The sequence below is a fragment of the Colias philodice genome, chromosome 13, assembly GCF_061535455.1.
Source record: "Colias philodice isolate Cphi_HAF_F1 chromosome 13, ilColPhil1 Martin Lab GWU primary, whole genome shotgun sequence".
Taxonomy (NCBI): domain Eukaryota; kingdom Metazoa; phylum Arthropoda; class Insecta; order Lepidoptera; family Pieridae; genus Colias; species Colias philodice.
This window is the reverse complement of record NC_143098.1, coordinates 9,633,742-9,649,720: the sequence shown is the minus strand read 5'-3', so window position 1 is coordinate 9,649,720 and position 15,979 is coordinate 9,633,742. Positions and strand designations below refer to the sequence as shown.

The 15,979-nt window shown below is 32.5% G+C and overlaps 1 protein-coding gene across 1 annotated transcript in view; it reads left to right on the top strand.

Moving 5' to 3' along the window:
• Positions 1 to 15,979, top strand: part of LOC149483604 (uncharacterized) — an 86,527-nt gene that overhangs the window by 31,214 nt on the left and 39,334 nt on the right. Inside the window, exon 2 of the mRNA XM_089702781.1 lies at positions 15,011 to 15,133. Coding sequence (XP_089558907.1) covers positions 15,015 to 15,133 — 119 coding nt within the window. The 5' untranslated portion in view covers positions 15,011 to 15,014. The remainder of the gene's footprint in view (positions 1 to 15,010; positions 15,134 to 15,979) is intronic.

The window sequence follows — 15,979 nt, the reverse complement described above, 5'->3', positions numbered from 1 at the left end:
CGGTCAAACACTTATCACCCATCTTTTTGATGGTTAAAAATGGTTAAAAGGGGTTAAAAATATAATACGACATAATTTAAAGGACATTTTATGTATAAAATTTACCTAGAAGTAAGCATAATTCTAATTTGACCCCTTCCCCCCCTACTACCTCAGATTACCCCCCCACCCTTGGGGACTTTCGATATGATCACCTGGACATTTATAAGGAATAATTACTGTAGCGTATAACAGATAACTTACGTTTTATCGTACACTGTATAGTGTACAATAGAATGCCTTTGCAAATGTTCGCCGTGAATACTTAAATGGTCATAACTTTTTTATTTACAAACCGATTAACATGAAATAAACACTTAATGTTAAATGAAGATTACCACAATATATTAGTGAAAACCGCATCTAAATCGGATAAGCCGTTTCTGAGATTAGCGTGCACAAACATACAGACAAACAGACAAAAAAAATTATAACTACAGTTTTGGGTTTGAGATCGATTTAATAATAACCCCTGCTATTTTTTTTACATATTTTCATTGTACAGACATCACTTTTCTAGAATTTTATTATAATATGTATTGAATATTGATTGACCACGCGCAAGGTTACTAATTTCCACTACATCCTCACGCAAATCGTCAATTTTTATGAACATTGAATCTGTAAATAAAAAAAAATCAAAAGATAAGTGTACCTAATTTTAATAAAAAGCTACTAACAAATAAAGTTTTATCAAGAACTAAAGTGACCTTCTTTGGGCGTATAATATAGTCTTGTAAAAGGTATACATGATAAAAATAAAATTTCATCATTTTCTTATTTTGTCATAACTTTAACTAATTAAAACATGAGTCTAACTATATAATTATAATAAACAATAAATATAAAAGCTACAACTTACCTTTTGTGGGAACGCAAGAAGGCGAAAATTAAAAAAAAGCCGAAGATTTTTAAAAATGTAACCAATGAACACAATCACTGTTATCTACTATTACCCAAAGAGAATACAAATACTACGTCTATTACCTATATAACTGTAACTAACATCAAATAATAAACATCTACCCTCACTTATAAAAATTTAGTATATTCACATGAAATTTAAGCGCACCTGAAATTTACTCTGGGAAGATATGAATTATTTATTTAACTTAAAAAAAAACAAACTCACCAACATCATAATATTTGAATTATGAATTTCCAAGGAGCGTTAATATTATGTAAATTGATTTAATTTTAATGAAATCTCATAGATGGCGCTGTTTTAAATTTGTCTTTATACTACTAAGATTCATTAAACTGTTTCTATGCCAAAATTACTTAAATGACGTAGTTTTTATAGTGTAAAGGTAGACAATAGCATGGCTTACTCAAAAACAACATTTAAACATGAGTCTTTATATTGTACGCTGTCGTAGTACACGGAATACGTAAGAAAAATAAAGGTTCACAGCTCCTCCCCCGAAGGTGATAGCATGATAATATGTATATAACAGCCTGACCCGACCTGTTAGTAATATATGGTAATATTCATGCAAAATTTGAAGTAAATCCGTGCAGTACTTTCTGAGATTAGCCTGGACAAACATACAGACAAACAGACAAACAGACAAACAGACAAACAGACAAACAGACAAACAGACAAAAATTCTAAAAACTATGTTTTTGGCTTCTATATCGATTATAGATCATGGATTATGTATTCTTTTAAAAAAATATTCAATGTACAGTTTTGACTTTCCTACGATTTTATTATATGTATAGATAAAGTGCGTCACACACGGTGAAGATACTATTATATGAATGAAGATACTAGATATTTTATCTTAAGATACTGTAATATTTTGTAATACATTATGTTAAGGTATCCGACCCAAAATTTTGTGGGTCATTTGTAACAGGATGGCGGTTCTACAGGGGTCTTAGTACGCAATGACAAAAAGAAAAATGATGGTCAGAACGCTGATACCGGATACCTTAACATAATGTAATACAAAATATTACAGTATCTTAAGATAAAATATTATAGTATCTTCACCGTGTGTGACGCGCTTAATGGGTAAGAAAAGGGACATGTTGTCATGAAAGCTTAGTGCGAAGATTTTAAAAGTACGGTTACCCTTTTTCGTTACGTATACGTTCTTCCTTCATAATATCCTATGAAGAAAAAGATAATAAATGTTCCGTATTTTCAAATCTAAGAAATGTATTATTTAAGTTATTGGAAAACAGCTATACAATTTGGCGTTGCTATATCCATACTAATATTATAAATGCGAAAGTAACTCTGTCTGTCTGTTACTCAATCACGCCTAAACTACTGAACCCATTTTCATGAAATTTGGTATAGAGATATATTGTTACCCGGGAAAGGACATAGGCTACTTTTTATCCCGGGAAAATGACGCAATCCCGGGAATCCCAAGGGAACGGGAACTATGCGGGTTTTTCTTTGACTGCGCGGGCGAAGCCGCGGGTGGAAACCTAGTATTCGTATAAAACCACCTACACGAGTTTTTATTGAGTGATTTCTACAAGTTTAATACCCCTTGACATACAAATGTGTCTCACAGATTTACATATACATATTCCATTATATTAAATACCGTAAGTACACAGCCTCCGCTACATAATATCACTAACCTAAGGCTGCGTTTCCACCAGAGATGTGCGATGATGCGAAGCGAGGGATGTCTTTTTAAAGAACCAATAATATCGCTTCATTTACCTCGCCTCGCTCAGCACAGCTCTTGTGGAAACGGCTCAGCGGTGCTAGGTTTTTGCACATACAAAACAAGCGAGAGATGTGTGCGAGGAACGTGAACGAGGTATGTTTATTAGTTGTATAATTTTGAGCAATGAAATATATTTCACAGCTTCGCAACGCATCCTCGCACAGCTTTGATGGAAACCCCTACACGTCACAGCACAGCTAGCCTCGCACGACAAATTTCGATCGCTCTCTGGTGGAAATGCACCCTAATAATAAGCCAAATAAAATATATGCCGTCTGCTCGTTCGGTTAATTGAATTCTGGGTATAATGACCATACTGACAGATGTTAACCATTATCAAGTTATTAGCAATAAGCAAGCAATATTCCACCGTGCGAATGGTCTACATCACAGAGGAATGCACAAAGAATTTTTAATTAAAACTCAAATGTTACGAAGCCGTCTTTCATTAGTGATTTCTCGTAACTTTGATATTTGCGGGATTCTTGACTGTTTTGAGATATTCGACATCAAATCGAAGCGGCCATGATTAGTCGTACTTTGGAAATATAATCCATACTAATAAATGCGAAAGTAACTCTGTCTGTCTGTCTGTTACTCAATCACGCCTAAACTACTGAACCAATTTGCATGAAATTTGGTATGGAGATATTTTGATACCCAAGAAAGGACATAGGCTACCTTTTATTGCGAAATATGTACGACGGGCGAAGCCGGGGCGGACCTCTAGTTATATATAAGGCTGTATGATTATTGAGGAATCTATAATTCGTTTCAATGTCTTGAAATAACTTTATGATGATACTCGTTGCTACAACAGATTTGCTTTCTCAAAAATATATTTATAGATATATATATATATATATATTACTGCTTGAAAGTTCTCTTCAATATTTTCGTTCGCATTATGTTATATATTTCATAATTTTTGTTAATGTAGCTTATTTGATATTTAACTAAAAGATAATATTATTCTCTTAGGTCTATCTTTATTGCTCTAAAAATAACTTTTCGCATATTTTAGGAATATAATAAAAACCTTGTTACATTAAATAAATGAGAAATCTTTGGTCTACATAATAAAATGTCTCTGTGACTTGGAAGTTGTAAAAATAGCGCTCATTATCTGTCCAAGTTTATTCTAGGCATCTTCTACTTGAATTCAAGATGTATTGTTTTAGAGAAATGATGTTTTTTCTGTGCTTTTTTTAGTCTGTGATTGTTGTTCTTAATTGAAAAAAAAGATAATTTATTTCCCGATTCGTCCAAAGATACTGTATTTTTGAAGTCTTAGTTTCGTTATTTGATAAAAATAATATTTGTTTAGTTAGGAGGGTTAAAATAATATAATATTTACTGAGTATTATTTCAGTCACAATATAATAAGAAATACATAGCAGAATATAATTGGATTTCGCATATAATAGAATGTGTCGAATACCTGTTCTTGAAGAGGTTTCACAATTATTTTACGGTTTTCCCTCACAATGTAAGGTGAGATTTTCACAATAGTTTAACCCTTTGCCAACAGACCGTACAAACCCTTATGATCGTCGTTAAAAATAACGGGCAAATGTATGACAATTTATATGTAACTAGTGGACTGCCCCGGCTTCACCCGCGATACATGTTTACGCTTCTCACCATAAGAACCATCCTCGTACGTCAAGGAATATTAAAAAAAAAAAAAAGAATTAACGAAATCGGTCCAGACGTTCTCAGTTTTGCGCTTACCAACACATTTAGCGATTCATTTTTATTATATACAGTAGAAGATAAAAGATAAAACAAATAATAATCGTTGTGTACATGAAAAACATCTCATAAAACGCTTCAACTTTCATGTTATTTTATTGCCAAGTTATTTTTGGAAAACGCTTTCGTATAAAAAATAAGAGGGACTGTTGAAACAAAAAGATTTTAACATCCTTAAGGAACAGAGGGTATAAAGAGTACTCAAGTGACCCAGCTTAAAATTGGCCTAATTTGAAAATCTCTTTGCTTTATAAATATAAAACAGGACTCTTGGCTTTCCCTCTAATTGTTGTATACTGCGATATAAATAATATCTATATCTTATATATAAAATTCTCGTGTCACAATGTTAGTCTGCATACTCCTCCGAAACGGGTGGACCGATTCTCATGAAATTTTCTGTGCATATCGGGTAAGTCTGAGAATCGGCCAACATCTATTTTTCATATGTACCACGGGCGAAGCCGGGGCGGACCGCTAGTCTATTATATAAAAATGAATCGCAAAATGTGTTGGTAAGCGCATAACTCGAGAACGGCTGAACCGATTTCGATAATTCTTTTTTTATTATATTCCTTGAAGTACGAGGATGGTTCTTATGTAGAGAAAACGTAAAAATGTACCACGGGCGAAGCCGGGGCGGACCGCTAGTATATGTATATAAAAATGAAACCCGTTTCGCGTTGTCACGGCATCACGTGTGAACGGCTGAACCGATTTCGATAATTCTTTTTTTATTATATTGCTTGAAGTACGAGGATGGTTCTTATGTAGAGAAAACGCAAATATGTACCACGGGCGAAGCCGGGGCGGACCGCTAGTTATTTAATATAATCCGTAATCGTTTATAGTTTCGTATGTTTGAATCTTATTTTTAATTTTACTCACATGTACTTCAGTTTGATTTAAAACTGTCCCTTTAAAGTAGGTTAAAAATCAGAGAAAATGGTTTTGATGGCGGCCGAGGTGGAGTGATTCTCGAATGAAGACAACTTATGAGACGATGACTTTCTTGTATTGACTTGACGACAGTGACATTAGTCCACATAACACCCATATCTAATATTATGTTATACTAGCTGTGCCCCGCGGTTTCACCCGCATTGCTTCGCTACCATTGGTTTCAGCGTGATATATAGGCTATCTAACACTGAAATAATATTTCAAATTGGACACTTCGTTCCTGAGATTAGTGCGTTCAAACAAACTACAGCTTTATAATATTAGTATAGATATGGATGTTGGTGGATGATGAATGTTTGTATTGCATCGTATGGGGGAAAGTTTCCCAGTGAGATGAAACATAATGTATTTGTTTTGATTATTTTGGGTATGAGTCGAAAGGGATATTATTTATGTCAGATCAGTACAAGGGTTGGATGTCACTATGGTATGTATTCATCTTTTATTACAGGTTGAATTATCGTTACATTATAAATGCCAAAGATGTGTTCATTTTATTTACTTTCTGTTAACTAGAGTACAAACTTTTATATATAGAAATGAATCCCTATTTCAGACAGGACAACGTCTGTCGGGTCAACTAGTTATCAAATATTTTTTTGAATAAAAGTTAAAATTGATTTACTCATTTGATTATTGGTGAAACACTACAACAACGACAAAAATACTCAATTGTGCACCAAAATGGTTTAACTTAGAAGTACAGAAAAAAATTGGTTGTTCGTAAAGTCGGTTTACTGACGATAGTTGAACGTCACAACGGCCGATTGTGCTTCTTTGTCTCTCGTTCCGCGCTCTCGCTTGCACTTCAAGCCTTACATGGAACGCCTCAGAGCGAGGTAACGCCGCATGAGTCATGTTTTTTCGTGCGTGCAGCCGGCTCTATCGAATTATAAGACGTTGTCACGTCAAAAAAAAACAAAGGTTGAGCACAACAGGCGGCCTTATCGCTGCAACAAAACACATGCAAAATGTGTAGGCAAAAGCTCTACCAGCTACAATCATAAAATACCTACTATTTATTTTGTCAATACCTATATTGGATTAAAAGCTATGTTCACGCCTTTGTCATTGTTAACTTTGAATTAATATAATATGAGGTTAGAGTGGAATTTAGTTTATTGGTATTTGCGGTTTTATTATATTGAGAGAAAAATTAAATGGTACTTGTATTTGTTTCTGTGGGTGTAATTTTACATGCAAAAAAACTGTTACTATGAATTAATAATACTTATTTATTGAATATACATATTATTAAAATTCTAATTCGAAGTTATAGCACAATTTTGTTTTATTTTTGTTCAATACTATTTTGGAAATGAAGAATAATCCAAAACAATGATAAATATTAACTTCATAATACTAAAGGATGAGATATTATATTTAGTCTTCATTTAAAATTCTTTAAAAATTATGTTTTTTTTTCAATTCACTTTGTTATTCTGGTTTAAGACGTATCTTCGGTTAAAATAGTTATTTTGAATAATTTAAAATATTCGTTCTTGTTACTTTTATAGCTGCAAAATTGAGAACTTCGTACGTGCCACTAGCTAACGTAAAGTACATAGTTTATCGGTTGAATTTAATATTTGATGTCGAAGCGATTTCGAATCGAGTCGTAGAGGTAACTTAATGTTATATATCGCTATCTATACAAGTCATTCGAATTTAGTTCTTTTCGTGATACATCCATACTCATATTATAAAAAAATATAATGCGAAAGTCTATATGTTTTCATAGCCAAAACCGCAGCATTGATTTGATGAAATTTGGAACGAAAATAGGTCAACACCCAGGGTTAAACATAGGCTACTTTTTAATAAAAATGGGAGGTTTTTTGTTCGTGGTAAAACCACGGTTGAAACCACGAACTTTATACTAATACTAGCTTTCCGCCCGCGGCTTCGCCCGCGTTTTCAAAGAAAAACCCGCATAGTTCCCGTTCCCGTGGTTGATTTTCGGGATAAAACCTATCTTATGTGTTAATCCAAGTTACCCTCTATATGTGTGCTTAATTTCATTGTAATTGGTTCAGTAGTATTTGCGTGAAAGAGTAACAAACACACACACATCCTCACAAACTTTCGCATTTATAATATTAGTAGGATTATAAAGCTGAAGAGTTTGCTTGTTTGTTTGTTTGTTTAAACGCGCTAATCTCGGGAACTACTGGTCCGATTTGAAAAATTCTTTCGTTGTTAGACAGCTCATTTATCGAGGAAGGCTATATAGGCTATATATCATCACGCTAAGACCAACAGGAGCGGAGCACTGCGGGTAAAACCGCAGGGCACAGCTAGTATAGTATAAAATAATTTGGAAAATCCAAAAGTGCACGCCTCATAATTTTTTTTAATAAATATTTATTAATTATTATTTTTGTTTATTTAATAACAATTAAACCACATCGAATCAGACCCTGAAAAATGAAAGGGTTCTATTCCTGAGCATACTCAAGCGTAAGAGAAAAAAAAAGACTCGATTAGTAAAGTATTTCGGTCGCTATCGTGTTAACAAGAAAAAGGATCCGCACATACAGACACACGGACGTCCAAGACAGAACTTTTTTAAACTGTTTTTTAACTAGTTTAAATAACAAAAATGACATCAAAAATATCATGAACGTTAAAAATAGTGTTTTTTCTTAATATGTGTGTGTATGTATTATCTTACAAGTGCAATGTATGATACATAAAGACATTTTAAGTTTGAAAAATCAGATGTTTTGCGCGAAGTGACAGTAGTACCCACCTCAACGCTTCGCTTATGAGGCGTGCAATAAAGTGAATAAATTTTACGCAATGCTCGGCTATTTCCTGGTCGGTTTGGTCCATTCATTTTTATTGCTTAGTAATTATGATTCAATTAAAAATGTTTCGGTTGTGAAAATTATTTCCAATTCAATAAGCTGTTTTATTAACGATGTTATTCTTTAATTTGCAATTTTTTTACGAATAATTGTAATGGAATTGAAGGATAAATACGATTTAATAAAACATTCAAATTGAAAATTGATTGCATAGAGCAGTATAAATGATACTTATCTATATATATAAAAATGAAACCCGTTTCGCGTTGTCACGGCATCATGTGTGAACGGGTGGACCGATTTCGATAATTCTTTTTTTATTATATTCCTTGGAGTACGCGGATGGTTCTTATGTAGAGAAAACGTAAATATGTATCACGGGCGAAGCCGGGGCGGACCGCTAGTTATTTATGTAAACCATGCTGTTATTTCCCCAGAGAGAAACACGACATTTAAAACGATAGTGTTTGTTGTTGAAATATCAAAATATATTTTCTCTACATAGAAGTTTATAATTCCACCCGCGGCTTAACCGTATAGTTCTCGTACCTGTAGAGTTTTTGGGATAAAAACCTATGACTTAAGCTACCTACATACCAAAATTTCATTGCAATCGGTTCAGTAGTATTTGCGTAAAGGAGTAACAAACATCTATCTATCCATCCTATTAGTAGAAGATATATTTTTGTACGATACAATATTCAAGACAATCTAATTATTACAGATTCTTAACTGCTGTAAAACAAACAATTTTTATTTACATCTCAGCACTATAGAATAGACGATAACATTTTTCATAATAAATAACAACAGAGTGCTTTAAATAACAATTCTTTATAACACTAGATATCTTCTTCCATTAAGCTTGCTTGCAACCGTAAATCTTAATTAGCCATTGTGATCGGTCATTATTTTATGACCGTGTTATGGGCCGTTAATTTTGCATTGAATATTATTAATTGCTTCGCTAATGCAATTGAAATTTAACTATTTGATTATTACCTGTATTAATTTTAAATAGTAATTTGTGTTACTTGTGGTTTTGCTTATATTACTACTAGATTACCGCCCGCGGCTTCGCCCGCTTTGTCTTAAACCTAATAAATTATATACTAAAACCTTCCTCTTGAATCACTCTATCTATTAAATAAAACCGCATCAAAATCCGTTGCGTAGTTTTAAAGATTTAAGCATACAAAGGGACATAGGGACAGAGAAAGCGACTTTGTTTTATACTATGTAGTGATTATGTGCACTGGTTTCATTTTGTAAAGTTTGTTGTATTTTAGGTAATTTCGCAGTTGTTAGCGAAAGCAGAAAATAAATTATTACAGATATCAAATAGATACTACGATATTATGTTTTTTATAGACAGCTAGCTTTCCGCCCGCGGCTTTGCCCGCGTAGTCAAAGAAAATCCGCATGTTACCGTTTCGTGGGATTTTTAGGATAAAACTTAATATGTAATTTCTCAGGTCTTAAGCTATCTCTTTAACAAATATCAACCAAATCGGATAGTACCTAAAAATTTAGGACGCCAATAATTATGAATTAATTAAAATTATTTCATCTAGCAATAATATAATAGTTAAATTTACAAAACCAAACTCGTGAATACGTCGCAGTATAGTGCCACGAGGCAAATATTTTAAATATTTACTTCAGAATGATTATGAAGCTCATTTTATGCTACATAATTTTCAAGTACTATGTTGACTATCTCTGGAATCTATTGAAAGCAAAGCTTATGTTGAACGATGTACTAAGCCTCTGATACTGGTTGGCAATCTAGATATTTTTATTGAAATATACTTTATTAAATCATATTCTGTATCTTCTTATATATAAAAATGAATCGCAAAATGTGTTGGTAAGCGCATAACTCGAGAACGGCTGAACCGATTTCGGTAATTCTTTTTTTATTATATTCCTTGAAGTACGAGGATGGTTCTTATGTAGAGAAAACGTAAACATGTACCACGGGCGAAGCCGGGGCGGACCGCTAGTTCAATATAAAAGAAAATGGAAAATTTGCAGTGAAAAATATTTGATGCCATATTTACTGATGTATAAAATCAAACTTTATCTTACTGATTTCAAGACTTCAAATCTCGATTCGATTCCTTAAATCTTTGCCAAGTTTCGTGATCAATGTATAAAACATTAGAAATTCATATTGTAACAGAATCGCTTCGCCAGGTGGTAGAAATTGTATCTTTAATGTTCAATGTTTCATCTAGAATTTGAAATGATGATATTAAGGTTTATAATAATATTCCAATGTCCGCCCCGGCTTCGCCCGTGGTACATGTTTATGTTTTCTTTCCATAAGAACAATTCTCGTACTTCAAGGAATATATTATTATAAAAAAGAATTATCGAAATCGGTCCACCCGTTTATGCGTGATGCCGTGACCAAGGTAAATAGGGATACATTTTTATATGTATACTAGCGGTCCGCCCCGGCTTCGCCCGTGGTACATATGAAAAATAGATGTTGGCTGATTCTCAGACTTACCCGATATGCACAGAAAATTTCATGAGAATCGGTCCACCCGTTTCGGAGGAGTATGCAGACTAACATTGTGACACGAGAATTTTATATATAAGATTATAGAGATAGAGATAGAGATTACTATACATTATCCAATGATAAAACTATATTTAGTAGATATCATGAGCGATATGAGTTACCAATATGTTCATGTCACTCTAGTTGGACGTTGAGTGACATGTGTTAAATCAACGTTCGGCATAGAATCAACGGCCTAGGCATTCAATTCAATGTCGTCATTTAATGAAGGCGCTAATCATTCAATCAAATAGGGAATTCAACTAGAAGATTGTGACATTGATTGTGCCATTCATAAGTTTAATATGAAGGAATAAATTAGCAAAACTTCAAGAGTACGGTATCATATTATTATTATAGGTAAAAGATTGTAACTGACTTATATTACCATTCAAATCAGCCATTAATTGAATGCGTTGCTAACAGCTGCTAAACGAACGGTGTAATTTGAAATGGCGTTGAATTTATGAAATGTTTTATTTTTCGCTCTTTTAAACAATTATCTTTATAATTTACGACTCGTTTTGTGTAGGGGTGATTTGACAAGTGGGTGTTGAAATCGAGAATTGTTTTCCTTATTCATTTTACAAGAAAAAGTGGTGAGGTTTCCTCATGTTCCCGATATTGCAGAAAATGCAAATAGTAGGTATGAATTTTGTTAAAAGATGATATTATGATCTTTGTATATGAGTTGATACCGTTGTACATAATTACAATAAATGGTAATTATTTACTTTATGAATTCAATTTTAGTGTTAAAACTTAACTTTTTACCTATAAAAACTTTGGAGTTGCAAAAATGCTGTGCATGTACATTTTTTAACGTCAGTTATTACATTGCATGCGTTGAATTCTGCATGCTAAGCTGAAAAAATGTAACATTTCAATGTATTCTGTTTGTCACAGGCATTCTCGGCATCTGGATTTTACGAACGTATAAAAAAACGATTTTTCAAAGCTTTTTGATAATATTTTTTACTAATTTGTGTGCATATTTATAAAGGCATTTCTTATGTTTGGTGTGAATATTGTTGATTAAGAATTCCTTCTGAGGGTTCTACACTGTCCTACTATTAATAATTAATTAATTAATAATATTATAAATGCTAAAGTTTGTGAGGATGTGTATGTGCGTCTTTGTTACTCTTTCACGTAAATACTACTGAACCGATTTCAATGAAATTTAGCACACATAGTGGGTAACTTGGATTAATACATAGGATAGGTTTTATCCCGGAAATCCCACGGGAACGGGAACTATGCGGATTATTCTTTGAAAACGCAGGCGAAGCCGCGGGCGGAAAGCTAGTAGACAATAAATGTATCATTATTAATAAATATTTTGGCTCTGTAGATTTTATTTTAATACACATATATATATTCTATGCGTAACTAGAAGTTACTAACTACATATATACAATCTTTATTTCTCTTTATTTATCTCTAAAAACATCATAAATGCTGAAACCTCCAGTATTTATATTAAGTCTAAAGTTTAAGTCGAGGCACACTTCAGAAATTCTTGAAATGCCGCGATTCAAGTTATTTCAACTTAATAATGAGGCTTGTTAACTTAAAGACCATAAAATATTTATATAGTACGTAGAATTTAATCAAATCGGATAGTGACGTCATTTTGACCTTTGAATTTTGAGATTCATATTCTAAGGGAACTATGCTGAAATAAGAAATAAAATCAGCAGTATCCACTTGAAAACGTTTTTTTTAAATTAATTATTGGATTTGCTACATATATATTATAAACTGAGTAACTTACATTTGACTCTAACTATATATTTAGCAATAATATACGAGAATTTTTTTGCACGCCTCATAAGCGAAGCGTTGAGGTGGGTACTACTGTCACTTCGCGCAAAACATCAGATTTTTCAAACTTAAAATGTCTTTATGTATCATACATTGCACTTGTAAGATAATACATACACACACATATTAAGAAAAAACACTATTTTTAACATTCATGATATTTTTGATGTCATTTTTGTTATTTAAACTAGTTAAAAAACAGTTTAAAAAAGTTCTGTCTTGGACGTCCGTGTGTCTGTATGTGCGGAGGATTTTCTTGTTAACACGATAGCGACCGAAATACTTTACTAATCGAGTCTTTTTTTTTCTCTTACGCTTGAGTATGCTCAGGAATAGAACCCTTTCATTTTTCAGGGTCTGATTCGATGTGGTTTAATTGTTATTAAATAAACAAAAATAATAATTAATAAATAATTATTAAAAAAAAATTATGAGGCGTGCACTTTTGGATTTTCCAAATTTATTTTACTATTTATTTGCTGAACACAACCAAAGCCACGAGTTATAAGTTGTATGTAAAAAAAATAGCAAGACTAAGTTTTCTCAGAATAAAAATATTTTGAAAACTAATGCGATTTCATAAAGCAAAGGCTTAACAGATTAAAACAAAAATGTATAAAGCCTAATTAAATTTTTGCTTCGTAATTTACATGCTTAATAATTATAAAGAGAAAAGACTTTTGCTCATCATAGCTTTTCTAGAGTATTTATATAATTTTTATTATATCATAAAAAAATATTATTTGCTTATGGAATATTAAAATTTTCATAAACAAACTCTTCAGCCTTATAATCTTATATATAAAAATGAATCGCAAAATGTGTTGGTAAGCGCATAATTCGAGAACGGCTGAACCGATTTCGATAATTCTTTTTTTATTATATTCCTTGAAGTACGAGGATGGTTCTTATGTAGAGAAAACGTAAACATGTACCACGGGCGAAGCCGGGGCGGACCGTTAGTATTAGTATAGATTCATCTCGGTATATTTTTTATTCCACAATTTTGATATTTCATTTGTTGTTCAGCGTTCGCCAAACAAAAATGTACTTAACTCTATTAGTTTTAAAACTCTAATTTGTTAAAGCGTCTCATGAACTGTAAGATGAAAATAAAATTCTTTCAGTAAGATTTTTAAGTAACCGAGCGAGTTCATAAATCTCCATTATCCCATGTCGAGATTGCTCATTACGAAAATACATTATGTAACATTTATTTTATTCTGCAAAGATAAATTTCTATTGGTTTTTCTGTATAATCAGTTTGGGAAGTTTTTTGGGTTGCGAAAATTGTTTTTTTAATTGCAATCCAATATATTTTATTATTTTATGTTTTATTTGCGGTTTGTTAAATGAAGCATGATAATATTATTACAGGTAGTAATTTCTTCTGTTCGATTATATGCAAGTATTATATTATTTAGTCTCTCGGTAACCGCGTGTAAGTAAAGAGAATCATCGCATCGGGATAAAAATCATCATGCATAAATCGTGTTTAAAATAATTTAAAAAGTAGACATTTGGTATTTTTATATTTAAGTAAACCAAAGTAAATTATAAGGATAACGTATGAGTGCGTTAATAGTTTAGAATAATTTGCAAATAAAATTGATGCAAATCACGTGCGTGATTAAACGAGAAATGACACCATTAAAATGTTCTTAAAAGAACCCAGTTAATGACGCATTTTTGGTTAAAAATTTCCTGTTAGAGCAAAGGGACGTGAATTTTCCCTCGTTCTTATTAATCGGTTCCTCCCTGTCTCATGAGTTTCTTAAAATTACCATAAACGACGTTTAGTACTAGCATTTATTACGTAGATTAGGTACTCTACAAAATAAAGGTAGGTACATACCTTTGTAGTAACGTGACAATCTAAATACATACGTATTTTTTCAACTTTACGTCATTACACTCACTGTGCGCCCGCGGCTTCGCCCGCTTTGTCTAAAACCTAATAAATTTTATGCTAAAACCTCCTCCAGAACTCCAGAAACGGAAAGCGACTTTATTTTATACTATGTAGCAATATAAATGTATCACACATTGACTATTAATTAGATATTATAATTGGGTTTAGAGATAATTTGATTATGTATGTTTAGATATCTATACAAAAAGAATTGTGGGTTATCTTTTACATCTATTTAAAATTACTCAAAAAATGTTATTGCAGTTGAAATGCTGTCGAATGTTTATCATAATATGCTGTGTATTAACGCGTAATTCGTACAGTACATTTGAGCGTTGTTATATTCATTAGAATATGTTTTCAACAGCGACATTATTGTCTATTTTATTTGCTTATATCATACAATATTGTTATAATTGTATAATTTTTGTTCCAGCACAATGATATCAAACACGCTTCGGATAGATAACTCGTCGCACTGTACCACGCCCTCAGATCGAAACGGTCCCCAACTGGTGCCCGTCAAAGTTGGTTGTATGCACATTAACCTAGCTACCGAGTGAGTATTAGAACCATATATTAAACTAGCTGTTGTCCGCAGCTTCACGTGCAAAAGATAAATTTTCATGGTAAAAACTTTTATCCCCTTGGGGGTAGATTGATCCTTTCTTAGCAGATGCCTACGATCATGCCAAATTTCAGCCTTATCCGTTCAGTGGTTTGGGCTGTGCGTTGATAGATCACTATGTCAGTCAGTCAGTCAATCCTTTGAGTTTTATATATTTAGATGTAAGATTTATCAAATATAGCTAGCCGTTGCCATGGCTTTATACGGAATAAAAGCAAAATTAAAATACGACGCTCAGGAAATAGCTGTAAGTAGCTCTCTGTTAGCGAAAGACTCAAAAATCTTTGCAATGGCAAGAAGGAATGTTTCCGCTTTTTATTTGTAGCATAGTTAAAGATTAGGTAGGTACTAACTTGTTGAATGGAAAATCGAACGAGAAAGTACTTTTTGAGGTTTACAAGTTCGGATAGTTTTTTATTTGCGGTAAGCGAAAATAATACGAAATGCGCTGTTTTTGTACCAACCCGTACTAAACTATTTTTAACCTTACGTAATAATATATGAATGATTAAACAAAATACATGCAATTTAGGAAATATATCTGAGTGTTCTACTGTCTTACTGTTTTTATATTTTCCTGCCATTTTTACCATAGACAACAAATGCTCAACGTTTTGACGTTTTTCTAAAAAAAACTCAAATTTTAGAAAATACGTCCACTAAAGTGAATTTAAATTATTCAAAATGGAAATCCTACCTGAAATCCAGCAGAGTGAATATTGAATTATCTATTTGTACCTACTCGTACGTAGCCAGAGAACTGACGGAATGTAAATG